The 18,472-nt window shown below is 42.5% G+C and overlaps 1 protein-coding gene across 10 annotated transcripts in view; it reads left to right on the top strand.

Annotated features, from left to right (window-relative positions):
• TTBK1 (tau tubulin kinase 1) overlaps nucleotides 1-18,472 on the top strand; it is a 132,166-nt gene that overhangs the window by 53,852 nt on the left and 59,842 nt on the right. For all 10 annotated transcript variants that reach the window (XM_039324490.1, XM_039324489.1, XM_039324491.1 and 7 more), the window contains 3 exons: nucleotides 765-987; nucleotides 1,386-1,561; nucleotides 2,722-3,280. In XM_039324490.1, the coding sequence (XP_039180424.1) occupies nucleotides 765-987; nucleotides 1,386-1,561; nucleotides 2,722-3,280 (958 nt within the window). The remainder of the gene's footprint in view (nucleotides 1-764; nucleotides 988-1,385; nucleotides 1,562-2,721; nucleotides 3,281-18,472) is intronic.

The raw sequence follows: 18,472 nt of genomic DNA, 5'->3' as shown, positions 1-18,472 counted from the left end.
GTAATTTAAAGATCTTTTGTGGGAGTGGATAACATAGTTATTTCATGGGAAAATACATAGGGAGTCATATCAAGACGTACAGTTCTATGAAAAATTTTGACGTATTCTGGTTCCCTTGTGTCCTATTAAGGCAAGTCCCCTGAAAAATCATAAATCTCAATCAGAATCTAAACATTATAGAATAACCCACATCTCAAGATTTAAGTTAAAATAAACAAGAGGTATCCCAATTCTGTTTTGTTATCAAAATGAAAAATAATATATTTTATTATACTTAGGTATTTTCTTTTAGCAAGGCTACTCATCTTCTTCCATAGCTAGTACTGTCTTCAGTACATCATACTGATAGTCATTATAGTAGATATTGTATTTCAGAATTTCCTCCTGCCATAAGGCATCATAATGATGGATAACAGTACATTTTTTTTACGGAAGGACAAGAAATTCTGCAGTATGCTAAGTAATTATTATGGAATCCTTAGGATAAGATTTCCAGGCTGCCAATGAAGAATAGTTCATTGGCAGCCTGGAAATTTTCCAATAGTTAAATGCCAGAGGAATAACAAAGTTTCAGTCATCCATCGAATCTAGTAGTACCTCAAGATAAGATAACTTATTTAAAGCTTCATATTCTGTCGCAGTGGGCTTTGTATGCATTATCTATAATATTGGCTATGAACGGGTGAGGTTTTTGTCATACTGTGAGAAATAAATCTAAAGCTTTAGTCTTGTAATCTGAAGTTTGTACATTATTTCTCCTTTAGTGTGGTTAATATCACTCCAATTCCTGGAGATTTACTTCGTGAGAACACAGAGGATGTTTTGCAAGGAGAACACCTGAGTGACCAAGAGAACGCACCCCCAATTTTATCTGGCCGGCCAACAGAGAATAATTTAGGGCAGACTCCAAATGTTCCCTTCAATGAAGGAGAAGTTTGGGAAGAGACTGATGTAAATCGCAACAAACTCAGGATCAGCATCAGCAAAGTAAAACTTTTTGACCATTTTGAATATGCACTAATCTTTTCATTTTCTTCCAAAGAATAGTGGTTTTGTGAGCAGACAATATGCTAAGTAAGATAACTAAATTTAGACATGCAAGTATGTTTTAATGTAAAGTGACTTTGTCTTGCATTCAAGACTGGGCTAAAGATATAAAGAATATATTACAAACTGCAGTGCCTCTCTTGATGTTTAATATGAATTTATTAGATTATGTCTTCTTGGCCAAAACTGCATCATCATTATAACGGCCCCTGGGTATAATTTGTCAAAAATTGATGCATGTGAAATCAAATATTTAATTAGTACCCTCAGATGATAGGCTGCATCAGGTTCATTACCTTGGTTTTTTTGTGGATTTATCTTATTCTCAATGGTTTCAGACGCAGTGTTTAGCAGAAGATGATCAGAAAAGTGGTGTGTGTCCCATCTCCCCAGTGCGAGCAGTGCCAGACTCCCCTACAACTCAAGCACGTTCTCTGAGATACCGTCGTGTGAATAGTCCTGAGTCGGAACGCCTCTCCACTGCTGATGGAAAACTTGATCAGCATGAACGAAGGTTTGCTTAGGGCCAATTAAGTGGCTTTAATACATTCTTGTTCAAGCTTTGGGAATATAGCTAAGAGTCAAAGTAAAGAAAGCAAAGAGAAAGCTGAAATAGCATCCCACCAGAGATCTGTATGTAACGACTTTTCATAAACTGTTAAAAACGTGGTTGTCCTCCCAGGCCTTGGGAACAGGATGGTTGTGGAAACTTTATGGTTTTGGTTTTCTTATGATAATTTTAAGTCATCTGTAAAAAAAAAAACCCACACAGACATATGTTGTTTCCCACCCAAATTCATCAAAGAGTTGGTTGACTTCCAAGTACAACCAACCAACAAATAAGCAAACAAGCAAACATGGCGTAATGATTTAAATGTACCTATGAGGAAAAGCCACACATTATTTCGGTTTATTTTAAATCAGTATTATTCCTCCCCCCCTTTATTTTAATCAGACCTATCGGTGCTAAGTGGTGGAGAAAAGAAATTTAATTGTTCATTCATTACTTCAAATACTTGAAGATCTCTACTGAATGTCCTTTATGTTATGCTCAGATTTTAAAATTACTTATCTAGTCAATGAATAGACTGTAACTTGCTCATATAAAACTCTCTGATTTAAACAAATAAATGGATTTTATTGAAATGTACAATATTTATGTTATTCAATGGGTATTAGTTCACCTACACAAATGGGAAAAAAAATAAAAATAAAATGTAAAAGCATACAATGAAATTAAGGGATCTTTAAGTTACTGTAAGTAGCCTGAAAGTGATATAATGGATGTTAAAAATTGCTCCCTCTTTTCCTGGAAAATCATTCCATAAGTGAGGCAACAGAATGAATAGGGTCCACTCCCCAGTGGCCATCTTCTTGCTCAGGCTAGCAAAGGCATGCTATGGGAGGAGAGTGGACAGGTGGATACAGGTGTTGGAGTCTGCTAATATTCTTTAGCAAAGAAACATAAGACTAGTGTGTTATACTTGAAGAAAAGCAGCTTTAATATTTAGTTTTATCTTTTGAATTTTCAATGAATTTGGAAGAGAGCAGATCCCATTTCAGGGGAAGCTATTCTCAAAAGGTTCTTTAATTTAGATTATGGGAAATAGCCATCATTATTCTTTAATAATCTTAAATTATTAATTTTTAAAATTAATTTGTTTTTATTTTCAGATCCCGCGTAGATTTACCTTGTTCTCCTTCCCGGCTTGTATGCTCTTCTCAGCCAGCACAGATGCTGTCTATTGAGACTGGTCAGGTAGACCGACAGGCAAGTGGCAGGATGGATGTATCTGCTTCTGTGGAGCATGAAGCTCTCAGTAATGCTTTCCGATCAGTGCCCCTGGCTGAGGAGGAGGACTTTGACAGCAAAGAGTGGGTTATCATTGATAAAGAGACAGAACTGAAGGACTTCCATCCTGGCGCTGAACCAAGTACATCTGGGACGACAGATGAGGAACCTGAGGAACTAAAGCCCATAGAAGAAGGGGACGAAAGGAGGCACTTGGGTGCAGAAGCAGCAGTCAGGCCCAAAATACATGATGGGCGAGTCCGAGGTATGCAGCCTGTGGCTGAAGAGGACAGTTCCCACAGAAATGAAATGCAATGCCAGACAGTATCTGAGAATAAGCATGAGCAGCAACCAGGAAGCCCATCACAGTCCCCCTTATATTCAGCACCAGCTATCCGGCAGCGGAGACGAGAATCTGAGCCAATAGGTCCCGAGAGACAGGTAAGATATGCAAAAGAAATCCATCTCCTTCATACTGCCATTGTTTTTCATTTTTGTGTTGTCTGTTTCGTTTAGTGAAATCATCACATTTGGGCATCATATCCAGATTGATGTTATCTCTTTTAATCCTTTGTATCTGTATCTAAAGAATCAATACTAGTGTTATTACATCAGCATCAATAATATTTTACAGCAATTTACATTAGAAGTGAATCCATGTGAATTGTTTTTGATGCAGATTAGTCCTATGGGTCAGCAGAGTGGTGGGAAATCTGTGGCCCTTGTAGATGTTGCTGAATCTTTTACCCCATTTGTTTGAACCAATATGGCCAATATGATAAGGGATGCTGGAAACTATAGTTCAGGCACAGTTTGTCCACTTCTGCTATAGAATGAGGTACTGTAGATTAGAAGAATCAAATTAGACTAAATCTGTATGCTAATTCTGAAATGTATATATTCTTTCCTAGACTGAGTGTTGGTTCAGAACAGGCAACAATTTTTCTCTATTATTTCTCATCCAGAGAAAAACTCCTATTCTGAATACAAATAGTCCTCTACCTATGACCATCCAGTCAGCATTGAATGAATGCTATTTATGACCAGTTCCCGGAGTTCTAGCTATCCTAACAGCTCCATGGTTATGTGATCATGATTTAAGTGCTTAGCAACCCATTTCTACTAATGACCAGTTGCCAAGTATTCTCCAATCACATGATTGCCATTTGTAATCTTCCATGCCAGCTTTATTTTATTTATTTGTTTATTATTAAATTTATATGCCACCCATCTCGCCATCCCAAGTGGCTCCCAGAAAGTCATCGAGAAGCTAGCAGGAAAGGTTGCAGATCTCTGGGTTAAGATTTCCTTACCTATGCATCTTTTCCCAGCCCCTTTGTGCTCTTGCTGGCCACTCATATCCTCTTATACACTCTTACGCACCCACCCTAACCTGCACCATATCTATTGTGCACCTTATGTCCTGTCGTCAATCTGCACAGTACCTCAAGTGCATCTCTTTGCATGTGACCCATGCTGTCCTCCCTTGCACCTTCTTTGAGCCTCACCATGCCTCTCATGCATTTTCTTTTAACCATGCACTTTGTCCCTGACTCATGCAACCTTACACACCCTTCCTGACCTATGCCACTACCTCTGACTTCCCCCTTGTGCTGTGTCCCTAACTTCCATGGTACCTCTCACACATTCCTTCTCCCTCTCTGATCCATGCAATGCTTCTTCCTCACTTTTGCACCCCTGTTCTCTCTTCCTGACCTGTGTGGTGCTTCTCATGCACCTTCCCTGAGCTGTGCAATGCCTGTTATACACCTTTATGCACTCTTAAGTGTTGTCACTTAGGGATGCAATCATGCTTTATGACCTCATCTCTTGGCAATGGAAAGTCCAGTCCCAATTGCCATTGTATATTGCAAATTACCCGTATGTGTTTGACTTGGTGACTGGGGCAATGATGTCGCTAATCTTTTTCAAGCTAGGGCAAGACACGGGTATACTTTTAGTTAAGAGTTATTCCAGTTCCTTTTGATGCTGCAATTCCTGTGAACACTTCTTTGGGTAGTTAAGGAACATTATCTATATACTACTAAAACTCTTGTATCTGTTTGATACTTTGTAACCTTTCATTGGGCAAAATGCTGCATCACAAGGTAAAACTTTACAAACAAAGGTATCTCTAATGAGCTGATGTATAGAATGCTGGGACCCATTACTTTTATGGGAATTAATTTGGGAAAGATTTTGTGCCACTTCAGCGCTGCTGCACTGTTGTTCAGTACCACTGAGGGGAACCCAGAAGGAAATGATAAGATTGCCAGGCTTCTTGTCACCTTCCCACAAACAAAGTGTTTGTTGGTGGAAAGCTTGCCTGGAGAAAGTTAAAGGAGAAATGGTGCACTTTCTACTAACTAGTCATTCTGCACTTGCACTGTGTCAGTCACTCATGGATTCACATACTCCCTTCCCCCGTTTGTACTCCCACATTTTGCAGCCACTTATTTAACTGCTGGGAAGGAAAAGGAGGGAAGGAGGGAGGGAGGAAGGAAGGAACGTTTTTTTGTTGGTCAGTAAATTTTGTGGTAATATACTATTTAAATGTTCTTTACTTTCTGCTGGATCAGATTACTGCTTTCTGTATAATTTTGAAAAATAATGAAATGCTGAGTAATTGTATTGTAGAGACATATTTGATTCCATCCCAAAGTTATCATTTTTTTCTTCTGTTCCTCCTGCAATCATAAGGCAATAATTTGCATTATTACGTTGTTCAAATTATCTCTCCATGATATTCAACTTTTTATACATTTATTTCTAGTAAAAGGCTGATTATGTATTGTTTTTGCTCTGAAATATGAGTCTGAATTTAGTTTGTGACTCGTTTCCAATTTTTTCAGATAATTCAATAGGATAAGAAGACCTCCAAGGTCTCTTCCAGCTTCTATTCTATTCTATTCTATTCTATTCTATTCTATTCTATTCTATTCTATTCTATTCTATTCTATTCTATTCTATTCTTTCTGCTTTTGCATAATTGTCCTAGTTCAGTGATGGCGAACCTTTTAGAGACTGAGTGCCCAAAAACTGGCCAAGCCCTCGCTCCACCTCCCTGCCCGCCCCCGCTCTGCCTCCCCACCCCCTGCCCCACCTGCCCACAGAACCACTCACCGGCTCCAGGGCCTGCCGCAGATCGCCCAGGCAGCCCAGCAGCGCTATGGCGGCCACACCCTCTGCCTGCGCCCTGCAGCATCAACTGTGCATGCTGGGGTGTGACGGCAGAGTCTTGTCTATGCTGCCTGGCTGCCATGTCCTTGGCTGCGCTGCTCCGCGTGGGCCACGCTTGAGGGCAAGTCTCCTTCAGGGGGGCTGCTGGAGAGGAGGGGGTCGCGGGGGAGGTAAGGCTGAGGCAACGGCACATGTGCCCACAAAGAGGGCTCCGAGTGCTGCCTCTGGCACCTGAGCCATAGGTTTGTCACCACTGTCCTAGTTGATATGTGAGAGACAAACAGAATCTCATTCAGGCCAAGATAAAAACAAAAGGGCCATTTTTTTGTCAGGGGAGGATATTTGTATTTGTTTACTGATATTTTGTTATAACATTGTTTCACTACATTAAGATTTAAATACACAAAAATTGCTTCCTGCAATAGTTAAACAGTTAGAGTTGAAGTAACTTTTGCCATTTTGACAACAAAATATTTTATTTTAGACTATTTTATTTTGGTGATTAAGACCAAAACTTTCACGAAGTACTTTACTCCTAAACTCCCAAAAATACTTTGTTGAAATGTTCATTCTCCAGCACTGGAGATGGAGAATCCACCAAAGGGTTTAGACTGTATTCCTGCCCAATCAGATCAAGTCAGCCAAAGTTGCCACACCCGTCCTGGACCATAGAGATCCCAGTCTTGACTTGATTTCACCCAGGACAGATGTGCAAGTTTGGCTCTTAGTCAGGTACAGTCTCCATTGGTGAATTTTCCCAGTTGCTGAACTGTGCTTTGATTAGTAATAGAATTTGGCTTCCCTATTATAAATTAATCCATTCAGGATCATCATAAAATTCCAAATTTTCAACAAATTGCTAATTAAAAGGGGGGGGGAAGAGAAACTGAAAGTACAGGAGGGATCTCCATATTTTCTTTCTTCCCCACTTCCAACCCTGTTCAATTTTCCTTGCCCAGGGTCCCTAGATTAATTGAGACACAAGTAAAATAGCGGCTGCTATTTTCCCAACAGGTCTCAGCTCGGTCTCCCTTGGCATCGGAGCTTGCGGCTGCAGCTCCGGGGATTCGTCGAGTAGTAGGTGGGGGGAGACTCCTTGTTTCGTTCCGATGCATTCAGGATCCTATTAGAGAACCTTAACTAAATTTTTGGAGGTTGTGACTGCAACTCCGAAGATTTATTCAGCCGGTATTTTCCCTCTGTTTGCCCCTGTAGCTCGGCTTTTTCCACCGTTTCTCAGGTGGTAGGAGTGTTTGCGCGCTAAATCGCTACCGCCGATCAGCTGATAGGCGGCATAGGAGGGGGAAAGTTTAAAAAAATTTGGCTGAGTTTTTTCTAGTTCGGGAGACAGATTTACAGAAAAAAGGGAGCTCTCACGCTCAGCAGTCTTCTCCCTCGGAGCCTCCTGAAACAAGGCAGACGCGGCCATTGTTTTGTGTGTGGCCGCCATCTTGGGCCACGTGATCCCAGACTTCGGAAAGTTCCACTCATTGTGTTTGGAGGAAGGGGCTCCTTCCTCCTCAAAACGTTTCCCAGTTCCCACAAAGGGGATTAATTCAGGACAGGCGAAATTGGGTTGGCAGTCTTCTAGGACGTACTGCAGATCCAGCGTCACTAAGCAGGCCACCATTTAGGGGACTACCGCCATCTTTTTCTGCAATCAGTTTCACTTTACATTGAGTCCCGATAATTCTTGGTGGTCGTTGTTGAGTTCTAATTGGATTTCACTGCAATTGTTTAATATTATGATCTAGTAGGTTGTTGTTATAGAGATCCACAACAATCCAGACTCATTTCCTTGGTTTACCACTTCTATTAGTTTTTGCAAACTTGGTGTCTCCTGGCTCTATCCTGCTCGCACTGACTCATTGGATTTGAGATTTCTAACTCAATAACAAGTTTTCCTTGGGTTCCAGGTGTACCTCATCGTGCATCTGTTCTTACCCATAGCAGCCCTTCCAGATTCCAGGCGTCCCCCATCGTACATCTGTTCTTATCCATGCATGGATATAGCTGGTTCCAGGCGTCCCCTATCATGCGCCTGTTCTTATTCATGCAGCTGCTTTACCTGGATTTCAGGCATCCCCATTAGTGCGCCTATCCTTATCCAGTGTATAATACTCTCTGCATCTCAGGGGCCCCCTATTGTGTCTCTGCAGTATCAGAGAATGGAGGAGTCTATGTCTACCACAAAGGGCACTCTATCATCCTCATTGACTCCAATGAATCCTAATTCTCCTGGCCTGGTGAGCGCAGATAAACCTGTGGCTAAAAGCAAGGACAAAACTACCACCAAGGCTTCAAAGAGGTCAGAAAAGCAGGCCAGCCGGAGACACCAAGGCCTGGAAAAAGAGTTTTCCAAGGCACAAAAGAGGGCCAGGACAGAGACCTCCCAAGCGGAGGGGTTGGCCTTGGACATACTATTAGGTCCCCCAACCTCCCCCCTGGGCATATGGTCAATGGGGGAGTCATTTCATTCCCCAGCACAAAGTGGGGAATGAAACCGTGAGGCCGGTTTCCCAACCCACGGCCTCACGGACTCATCACGGGATCCCAGAGGCGACATTCACTCCTACTGCGGCTGGTCTCCGACCAAACGAGCCTGTTCTCTTCCCTGCGGAGGACCGTCTCGCCTTATTGATAGCACAGGCAGTTGACCACGCTCTTGATGCCAGGGCGCAAGCTTCAGGTTCAGGGACTGTCCCTCCTCCTACTACACACCACTTGGTCCCTCAGACCTATTATGTCCCATCTTCCCCTTCTGGGTCCACCTGCTCTGAGGGTTCATCCCTTCAGACACACGACACCGAACAGGGGATTCCAATGTCTGAGGAGGAGGAACCTATCCCAGAAGACCCCTCATTCAGTGGTCTCTTCAATCCTTCTTTCTTTGTCACCTTGCTCCGCAAGGCCACATCCACAGCCCACCTAGGGCCTGAGCCTTCCACATCTACAACCACTGTTTCCCCAGAATCAGAGGTGGATTCAAATTTCACCGAACCAGTGGCTGCTCAGCATCGCATCCCTTGTTCCTCCATGTTCTTGAATGTGATAAGGAAACAATGGACATTTCCGGCCTCCTTTCCTCTTCCAGGTAATACTGATAAAAAGTTATATAATGTGGCTAAGGATTTGGAGGAGGCACTGGAAGTGCCTGCAGTGGACGAGCCATTCGGGCCCCTAGTATCTCCCATGGCCATTCCCGGGGATGTATCTGAAGCCCTCCAAGCAGAGGACCGTAAGTGCGAACTCACTTATCGCAGAATGCATCAGGCTGCTGCATGGGCTGTTAGGGTGGCCACCTCAGCATCTTTTTTCAATAGATCTGCTCTCCGCTGGCTCAGGCAACTCCAGGCCCATGTCCCAGCGGAGGATATCCATACACATCACTCCTACTGCGGCCATATGTGGTGGCTGCCACAGAGTACACGTCAGATGCCACCCTCCAGGCTGCCAGGTTTTCTTCCAGAGCTATGGCGTCTAACGTGACTGGTCGCCAGATGCTATGGCTGAAGCACTGGCAGGCAGATGCCAAGTCTAAATGGCGTCTTTTGGCTGCTCCATATCAAGGGGGTAAGTTGTTTGGGGATTCGTTAAATCCTTACTTAACTGAGAACAAGGATAAGCGCAAAGTCCTTAATCACCTCATTAAGAAACCAGACAAACGGCTAAATTATTACCAAAGGCGACAGTCATTTCGTGCAGGAGCTAGGTATAGTTACTCCCAACCTATGCGTTCCTTTCCGGCCAGACAGGACAGACAGGACAGACAACCTGACAGACAGACAGACAGGCCTAGACAGCAATTTCAGGGCAAGCGGCCCTTTTGTGGGAACGGCCGAACTTTTTGCCGATCCAGGTGACTCTCTGGCGATTCCTCCCATAGGGGGCAGACTCTCCCTCTTCGCCCACCAGTGGGAGGCCATCACCACAGACGTGTGAGTACTAAACACCGTACGTCACAGTCTATTCCTAGAATTCATTTCCAACCCTCCAGCTCGTTTTCTTTCTTCCCCCTACCCGCGAAACCGAACAAAAAAGAGACTAATGAGGGAGGCCGTTCAACATCTGTTGAGCATACGGGCCATAGAACCGGTCCTGTGGACCAGAGAGGTCGGGGATTTTATTCTATCTTCTTTGTCATTCCAAAAGTGTCGGGGATGGAGAGCCATTTTAGATCTCAAAGTTCTGAATTTTCATCTGGCTTACCACAAATTCAAAATGCAAACACTCCGCTCCATCTTGGGAAGTGTGAGAAAAGGGGATTTTCTCACATCTATCGACCTTACGGAAGCGTATCTTCATATCTCCATCTCTCTCGCCCACCGTCGGTTTCTAAGGTTTGCATATAAGGGGCGCCATTTCCAATACAGGGCGCTCCCATTTGGCCTCTCTTCGGCTCACAGGGTCTTTATCAAAATCCTGGCGGTACTGGCAGCTCATTTACGAATGATACCAGTCAGAGTCCAATGTTATTTGGACGACATATTAATCCAGTTATCGTCCATCCAGTCCGCAAGGACGGACCTCAAACTGGTGATAACACTACTCCAAGACCATGGGTTCTCCATAAATTTTCCAAAAAGTCACATGGTCCCCACAACCGGACTGTTGCACCTCGGGGCCATTATAGACACGGTGGAGTGCCGGGTATACTTGTCCCAGGAATGCCGGAACAGCATAAGAGAGTTCATCCTGAAATTACACGGGGGTCGGTCAGTAACATTGGTCAGTCTTTCCCAACTGTTAGGCGAGATGATCTCGGCCATAACAATTGTCCCCTGGTCCAGGCTTCACTCCAAGGAACTACAGTGGTTCATGCTCCCATTTCAGAAACAGAACCTCAGTGCCTCCCAATGATGGACAATTCTCCCACCACAGGTGATGCGTTCTCTCAGGTGGTGGCGATCAACCACCATGCTCAGAGGGTTATGTTTCAGGGAACCAGATCGGATAGTAATAACTACAGACACCAGCCTGTTTGGCTGGGGAGCACACCTGCAGTGGGCTCAGGGCCGCTGGTCTCACCGAGACCTGCGCCACAACATAAATTGGCTAGAACTAAGAGCCATACATCTAACCCTGCGTCACTTCCACAGTCTGGTGAAGGGGCGTCACGTACTGGTCCTCATGGACAACGTGGCTGCCAAGGCTCATGTGAACCGCCAAGGGGGCACCAAATCTCAGGCCTTACTGACCGAGTCACTCTTACTGGGTTCTTGGGCAGAACACAATCTGGCCTCCATCAGGGCCGATCATATTTCAGGGGAGGCGAACACTCAAGCCGACCTTCTGAGCAGAGCCATGGTGGATCACTCGGAGTGGCGCCTTCACCCGAGACTTCAGAGAGATCTGTCACCATTTCGGCCTTCCACTTGTGGACCTCTTTGCGTCCCCGAGCAACGCTCAGCTGCCTCGGTTTTTCTCCCGGTTTCTGTCTCCAGGGGTGGAGCAGACGGATGCTCTTCGGAGCCCATGGCCTCAGGGTCTACTTTATGCATTCCATCCTCTGCCTCTTATCCCGGCGGTAATCTGCAAGCTTCTTCGGGAGCAAGCAGAGATACTCCTAGTGGCCCCTAATTGGCCAAGGAGGCATTGGTTCACCGATCTGACGAATCTCTCCCTAGCAGACTCTTGGCGGATTCCTCCGGAACGGGTCTCTCTCAGTCAAGGGGCCATCCTTCATCAGGATCCCCAATGGCTCCAGTTAGCAGTCTGGCACTTGAGCGCTTGCTCTTAACGCAGGAGCTCTGCTCGCCAGGGGTCATTACTGTCATCCAGGCCTCCCGTCATCCTTCCACAAACCAGATATACGAGGCCACGTGGAAGAATTTCCAATCATGGTGCTCTGGTCATCACTTATCACTTTTGGAACTCACGGTTCCCCATATTCTGGACTATCTGTTACAGGGCCTGGAGAAGGGCTTGGCCACAAACACGCTGCGCAGACAGGTTGCTGCTCTTTCCACCGTGCTCGGTGGGGTCCTTGGGACATCATCCCTTAATTCGCTCATTCCTTAAAGGAGCTTCTAATAGCAGGCCTCCTACGGTACACAGGTACCCTTCATGGGAACTACCACGGGTCCTTAGGGCTCTTACCAAGCTTCCCTTTGAGCCCATGAGGACATGTGATGTCTGATACCTGTCACACAAGGTGGCATTCCTAGTGGCGATCACGTCGGCACGCCGTATTTCGGATTTGGCAGCACTTTCTACAAGGAACGACCTGTGCATTTTTCACCAGGATCGGGTGGTCCTTCGACTCGACCCTACTTTCATCCCAAAGGTTAACTCTCTGTTCCATAGGGCCCAGGAAATAGTGCTGCCGGATTTCTGTCCCAACCCATCGCATGCGCTGAAACGGCAATGGCATAGCCTGGATGTCCGCAGGGCACTTAGGTACTATATTTCGTGGACAGCGACATTCCGCAGATTGGAAGCCCTCTATGTATCATTCCATTCTTCCTCCAAGGGGCGGAAGGTTTCCTCTTCCACGATTGGCAGGTGGATCAGGGCGTGCATTGCTGAGGCATATCAAGCTGAGTCATTGCCGGCTCCACGATGGGTTATGGCCCACTCTACAAGGAGTGCGGCCACTTCTGTGGCATGGGCCACCCAGGCGTCCATTGAGGACGTCTGCAGGGCGGCTACATGGACTTCGCCATCTCCTTTTATACAACACTACAAAATTGATTGGTTTGCCTCGGCTGAGGCTTCTTTCGGTAGGAGAGTTCTCCAACAAGTTTTACATCAAAGTACCACACCGGACCAGTCTACTACCCACAGTAGGCTTTGGTATGTCCCATTGGTGGATTCTCCATCTCCAGTGCTGGAGAAGGGGCATTGTCTTACCTGAACGCCTTTTCTCAGCACGGAGATGGAAAATCCACTCCCGCCCTTTTAGGTTATCAGACTTAGGGTTAGTTAATTTTTTGTGAGCCACAACATCTTGGTGTCAGTCAATGGCTACGCTCGCATCAAGACTGGGATCTCTATGGTCCAGGACAGCCATGGCAACTTTGGCTGACCTGATCTGATTTGGCAGGAATACAGTCTAAACCCATTGGTGGATTCTCCATCTCCGTGCTGAGAAAAGGCGTTCAGGTAAGACAACGCCCCGTTTCTTCACCCAGAATGCTTAAGTAGATCTACCAGAAGGTCTGTCTTTCTTTGGTACAGTATTGGTTTATAATACAACTCATAATAATATTGCCTAAATAACATAAATTAAGTAATTTACAGTAGTTGCATTATGCAAAGCACAAGATTCATATCATTTGCATGATGAATCATAAGTACTCTTCTTCTCCTTGCCCCATCGTATGTACACCTCCTTCCTTTGCTCTCCTTTCTCTTTCCCAATTTGAGGAAGGAAGCCCCGTACTGTTGTTTGAGTATACTGATCTAAATCCAGAGATGTCAAACTCACGATGTCATGTGATGTTGCACGACGTATCGTGACTTTTTCCCCATTGCTGGCAATGGGGTGGACGCGGTTTCGGTGTGATGCATCCGGCCCGCAGGCTCGCAGTTTGACCTCCCTGGTCTAAATGACCTACAGATTCTCTTTACAACCTTGTGTTCTATAAACTCATGTATAATGTAGTAAATATCTTGGGGAATATGGAATACATTTGTTTGATACAGCTGTATACTATCTGAATTCCTTGGTAACTGTATTAATCAGGTTGTAGACTTTTTTTTATTAGCAATGTTTGCAAATCTTTTATAACTTTGACCCTGATAATACTTACTCAGAAGTAAATTTCTCTGCTAATGTTTGAAAATAACAAGAAACTAGAATTCACATAGGAAAAAATCTGGATCTTTATGTTTTCAGTGTAACAGTGGACAAAAAAATTCTCATTTGCAGTATTAGGAACTTGAAGCAGTTTTTTTCAAGTTTAAAAAAGCTGTTTTGAGCTTGAAATTGACTGTTTTATTCATTTTGGAGGTTTTCTGTTTCAATTTTAAAACTGTCCATTTATTTATTTAATACCTTCATAATTTAATAACTTTTCTTTAGGAACTTTTAGTTTCATACATAACCATTTTTTCCTTGCACAACACCAGTCCTATGAGTTGGTTGTACTGAGAGGGAGAGAATGACTGAGCCAAAGTCATTCAGTTAACTTCCATCTCCACCCTCTGTTTCTGTTTGTAATTGTAGCATGAGTTTTGTAGAACAAGATCTGAATACGTGAAAAGTTTTAAATATTGATTTGAATTTTGAAGCAGTTTTATACCTAGAAGCTGAACTAGAGTTTAACAAGCCTAAAGCTGTATTACAATTCATCAAGTGTTATTTTTATCTCAGAAGGAAGGAGAACGGGGCAACTCAGGAGAAGCCAAGATCTCCATGTCCATACAGAAGAACTTCACTGGGTAGAAAGGCATTGATGATTTAGATTTACATATTTAATTTTATACCTCATGATACAAAGGATACTTCTAGGAATAATTTTTCATTGCTGGTACAATAGCCTTAGTTCAGATTGCTTAAGTAGGCCATTAATAAGCTTAAAGATGACACCTTGTTAGAGGTTGACAGGTGTTCACAGGAGTATTCTCTGCATTCTTTGAATGATATATGTCCCAATTAAACAAAATATATAATTTTAGCTAATTTATCAAAGTTTGCTTATTGTAGCTATATGGTTATATATACCAGAAGTAAATCATACACACCAAATCAGCTGTATACACTAAAACATCAATCTTTTGGTTCAACCAACTTGTCACCTATTTCCAACTTGAAATACTGGATTTTGCCATGTTCTTTTGCATATCCAAGATTCTAGCATCTAATATGGATTCTAGAATGATAATGGCACAGAAGACAATACAAAGATGAGAGGCCTGTTGCAAATTCTGCAGAGAGATTGAGAGGAATTTGTGGGGAATTTTATAAATAGTACAGCTTTTGTATATTTGAGAAGGGCACAATATATAGCAGAAATCAAAGTTACCTAACAAATTAGGAAATAAATATTGCCAACTTCCTTTAGGGTTAGTATCAATTCTTTTCACATTATTTGAAGGCCTGTTTTTATTCTTTTATTCTTGCAAATAAAATTTGCAAGAGGAATCATATTCATGCATGATAGATAGAGACTTCAGCTATTCATGCTGTGCCTATTATTGTAACTTTTTAGAGTTTACAGTTGCATGGTTTGTATCTTTATTTAGTTGCCAATCAACTAAATTGTAGGTAGCTTCCCTAGAGCAAGATGAGGTAGACTAAAATAAACCTTCCTATTATAAGATATTGTTATTTTTTTAAAAAGCTCCTTACTTTAAAATGTGACTTTTAATTTTAAGAATGCAATAGAAAAAATATAGACTTATATATCCAATATACTTCAACTTGGAAGAGAGTGTGCACGGGTTAATAGAAAAGTGAGGAGGCAAACAAAATTAATTTCAGAGATGTTATCCTCTTTCTGTTATATGATTTAAAAAAGCCTGTACTAGAGAAAGTATGGAACTGCTGCACTTCTGTGAAAGGGCTGTGGTAAGGCCTAGGTGTACCTCTTACTTTTAAGGGCCCCTTCATGTGACAGTAGGAGATTAGCCTAGAAATGGGTGAACATAGAGGCTATATTAAGTCCCTGTAAAGCAGAAGTGTTTCCCATCCGCCAGTGAAGATTTCTGCAGCATGCACAGCACAAACCAGGAGCGAGTCAAGTCTTTGCCTGACACCTTTTCCTCCACTCTTCTTGGTCTTTTGCAGTTGGAGGAGGACAGGCATTCTCAACACTCTCTCCCGAGGTACAGCCCCCTAAGAAGACTGGCGTCCTCCGTTTTCTCCTCCTCAACCCTGGAGACAGAACAGTACCCTCACCTTGGCGGCACTTTCATACAGCGCAGCCGTTCGGCGGAGAGCAGCCCTGTGCGCATGCCCCACCGCAGGCACATGCCCCTCACAGCAGGAAACCACAGACTTATGCCTTCTGTCCTCCGCATTTCCAGATCCCAGCTCCAGCAGGTGTGGGCCCGCTTCACACACAAAACATAGCCTGTACTGGGGAAAGCAGCAGCCTTTGTAATGCAATAATAAAGCCCACCTGCCCCATTTGTCACCATTTAATGCAATATTGAATCCCAGTTGACTTTTGGCCTAGAAAGTATTGTAAATGTCTAAGTCCCCTGCCAAGAAAAGAACTCAGAACACCCGCCTCTCTCTAATTCTCCACTACATGGTTCAGAGGCTCATCACGGTTTAAGAGTACAGCTAGAATTGCATATAGCTTATTAAATGCTGGTCATAGTTCAGTACTGCAAGGGGATGGTGTGAAATAGTGGGGGAGCAAATATTAGGCTGTAACAATGAATACAATTAAGATACAGTAGTGAGGCTTGAGTAAGAGACAGCACAGACATGAAAGAGCTATCTTTACACTAAGATAAAATCACTGCAGAGTTTTGTGTTGATCTGTGCTGATGTTGAGGCCTTCTTTTCATATTTTACTCTTATTAATTTAAGTAAGCATGCATGAGAAATTGGAGTCAGTTATTAAGAAGGATTCACAGATGCATATTTTAAAAGTTACAATGTCAAAATCACTGTCTTTTTACTATGGTTTCTGTACCACAGCCAAATTGCTTCCCTTTGAGTTTGCCTTTACTTTGCAACTCACACTGTATAGCATGGGCTGCATCTACATACCCAGCTCACCCTTTCAGGCAGGAGGATATAGTAAACACGATTCACGTTTTTATCTTGATCCATGTACTGAATGCTATGAAGGTATCTAATCTTTAAGGAACCATTTGCTTTCCAGTTTCCTAGCCTGGCTTAGTGCATTTTTGATATTAAAATTATTCTGTTAATGTATTAAGAAGGAACTAGCTGATTTATGAAGAGATTAATTATATTTAACTAGAAGGTTTCCCCCTCCTTTTTTCCCCCCTTTTCAATACTTATTTCAATGTAATGTAGGACAATGTAAAAAAGAAGAATTTGGTTAGAACACCACCTGCTTTTAGCCAGATAAAATTATTTTAAACTGTGGTCCTTCGGCATTTGTTAGTCAGAACCTGAGTTAAAATACATATTTGAAATGCTCAAGCATGTCAATGATAAAGAATTTCAGTTAAACAGAAGAGAGACGAATTGTATAACAATATTAAAGAATGAAAGAAGTTGATTGAGTAATGTAACATTTTGAAATTTCTCTTATGGAACTTCTATGGAATTTTCTGGGATTACTGGTATTTGCATTATGAACTCAATATAATTAAAACTTTTCTGTTTAAATTTGGAACTTCAATTTATCAGAAACTTGAACTACTCCCAAATCAGAATTGACTTAAACTTTTTACTTCATATTGAGTTTTTTTAAATAGTCTGTTTTTTTCAATTATATTTTCAATGTTTCCTGTACTTAGGAGGGGTAGAAATGTCTAAATACAAGCTGGCACACTTCCCCCATTAAATTATGTTTATTGTCACAGCATTTCAGAGTTATTGCTGTTAGGTGTTGGCAGTTTTTATTGTAGATCTCTCATGTTTGCTATATTAGTAAGAATAGAATGGCTAAGGTTGGATGTAGGAAATGTATGTCCTATTTTACAGATAACAGTCCTGCATTTGAAGACTTCCTCTGTAAAAAGGGCTATTTCCAAATTTAATTTAAACAAATATAACCCAAAGAAGGGATAGCCTAAGGTGTTGAAGTTTCGCATTAGCACCTGCCAAAGGACTGTACAGGCACAAGTCTCTTATCAGTCTTCCCTAATACGTTGAGATTATGTAGTTATTTTTAAATTATAACAATGATTTCTACATTTGTACAGGTGTATACAATACATATAAGCACATGTAAAGTTCATGTAAATTTGTGTTCTTTTTTGTCTCTTTGTTAGTAATATCTAACTGACAGCTCAGGTGTCAAAAACAGTCAAAGAAAGCTTTGCTTCTCATGTAATGCTTTTCCTTAGTAGTATGTCTTAATAGATAACAGTCACAATATTGTGATTTAGTGGAATGGAATTAAATAATACAAATTTGTAGAGGGAAAAGTTAGTTACATTATATTTAATCCAAAGATTATGTAATTTGGGGTTTTATATCTTCAATCCAAAGGCAACGTGCATGCTTAAACATAGACCTATCTGGGCATCAACTGGAAAGGATTATGTTTAAAATGCCATACTAACAAATCTTTTTTTGGTACCTGGCTTGCTTTCAAGAAGTGAATGAAGTCTGAAATGGTGGCACCAATTTAGAATTTCAGCATTTTGTTGCAGGTTGTCATTTCCCTTCCACCCCTCAAAAAAGCATACTCAGCAAAATTTCTGGGAGATGTAGAGCAAAACAAAAAGCACAAAAATGGCCCATAAAATGTCCTGTTCTAATGATTGCACAGGTCCTATTTATGACCTTGTCCAGGACAGGTGGGTAGCGTGCAGATATAACAATAGAGAGCTTATTAGCGCAAATCAACTTTA

This window comes from Crotalus tigris, unplaced genomic scaffold (genome assembly GCF_016545835.1).
Source record: "Crotalus tigris isolate CLP2741 ecotype Arizona unplaced genomic scaffold, ASM1654583v1 scf7180000024302.2721777, whole genome shotgun sequence".
Classification (NCBI taxonomy): domain Eukaryota; kingdom Metazoa; phylum Chordata; class Lepidosauria; order Squamata; family Viperidae; genus Crotalus; species Crotalus tigris.
This window is presented reverse-complemented; position numbering and strand designations above follow the sequence as displayed.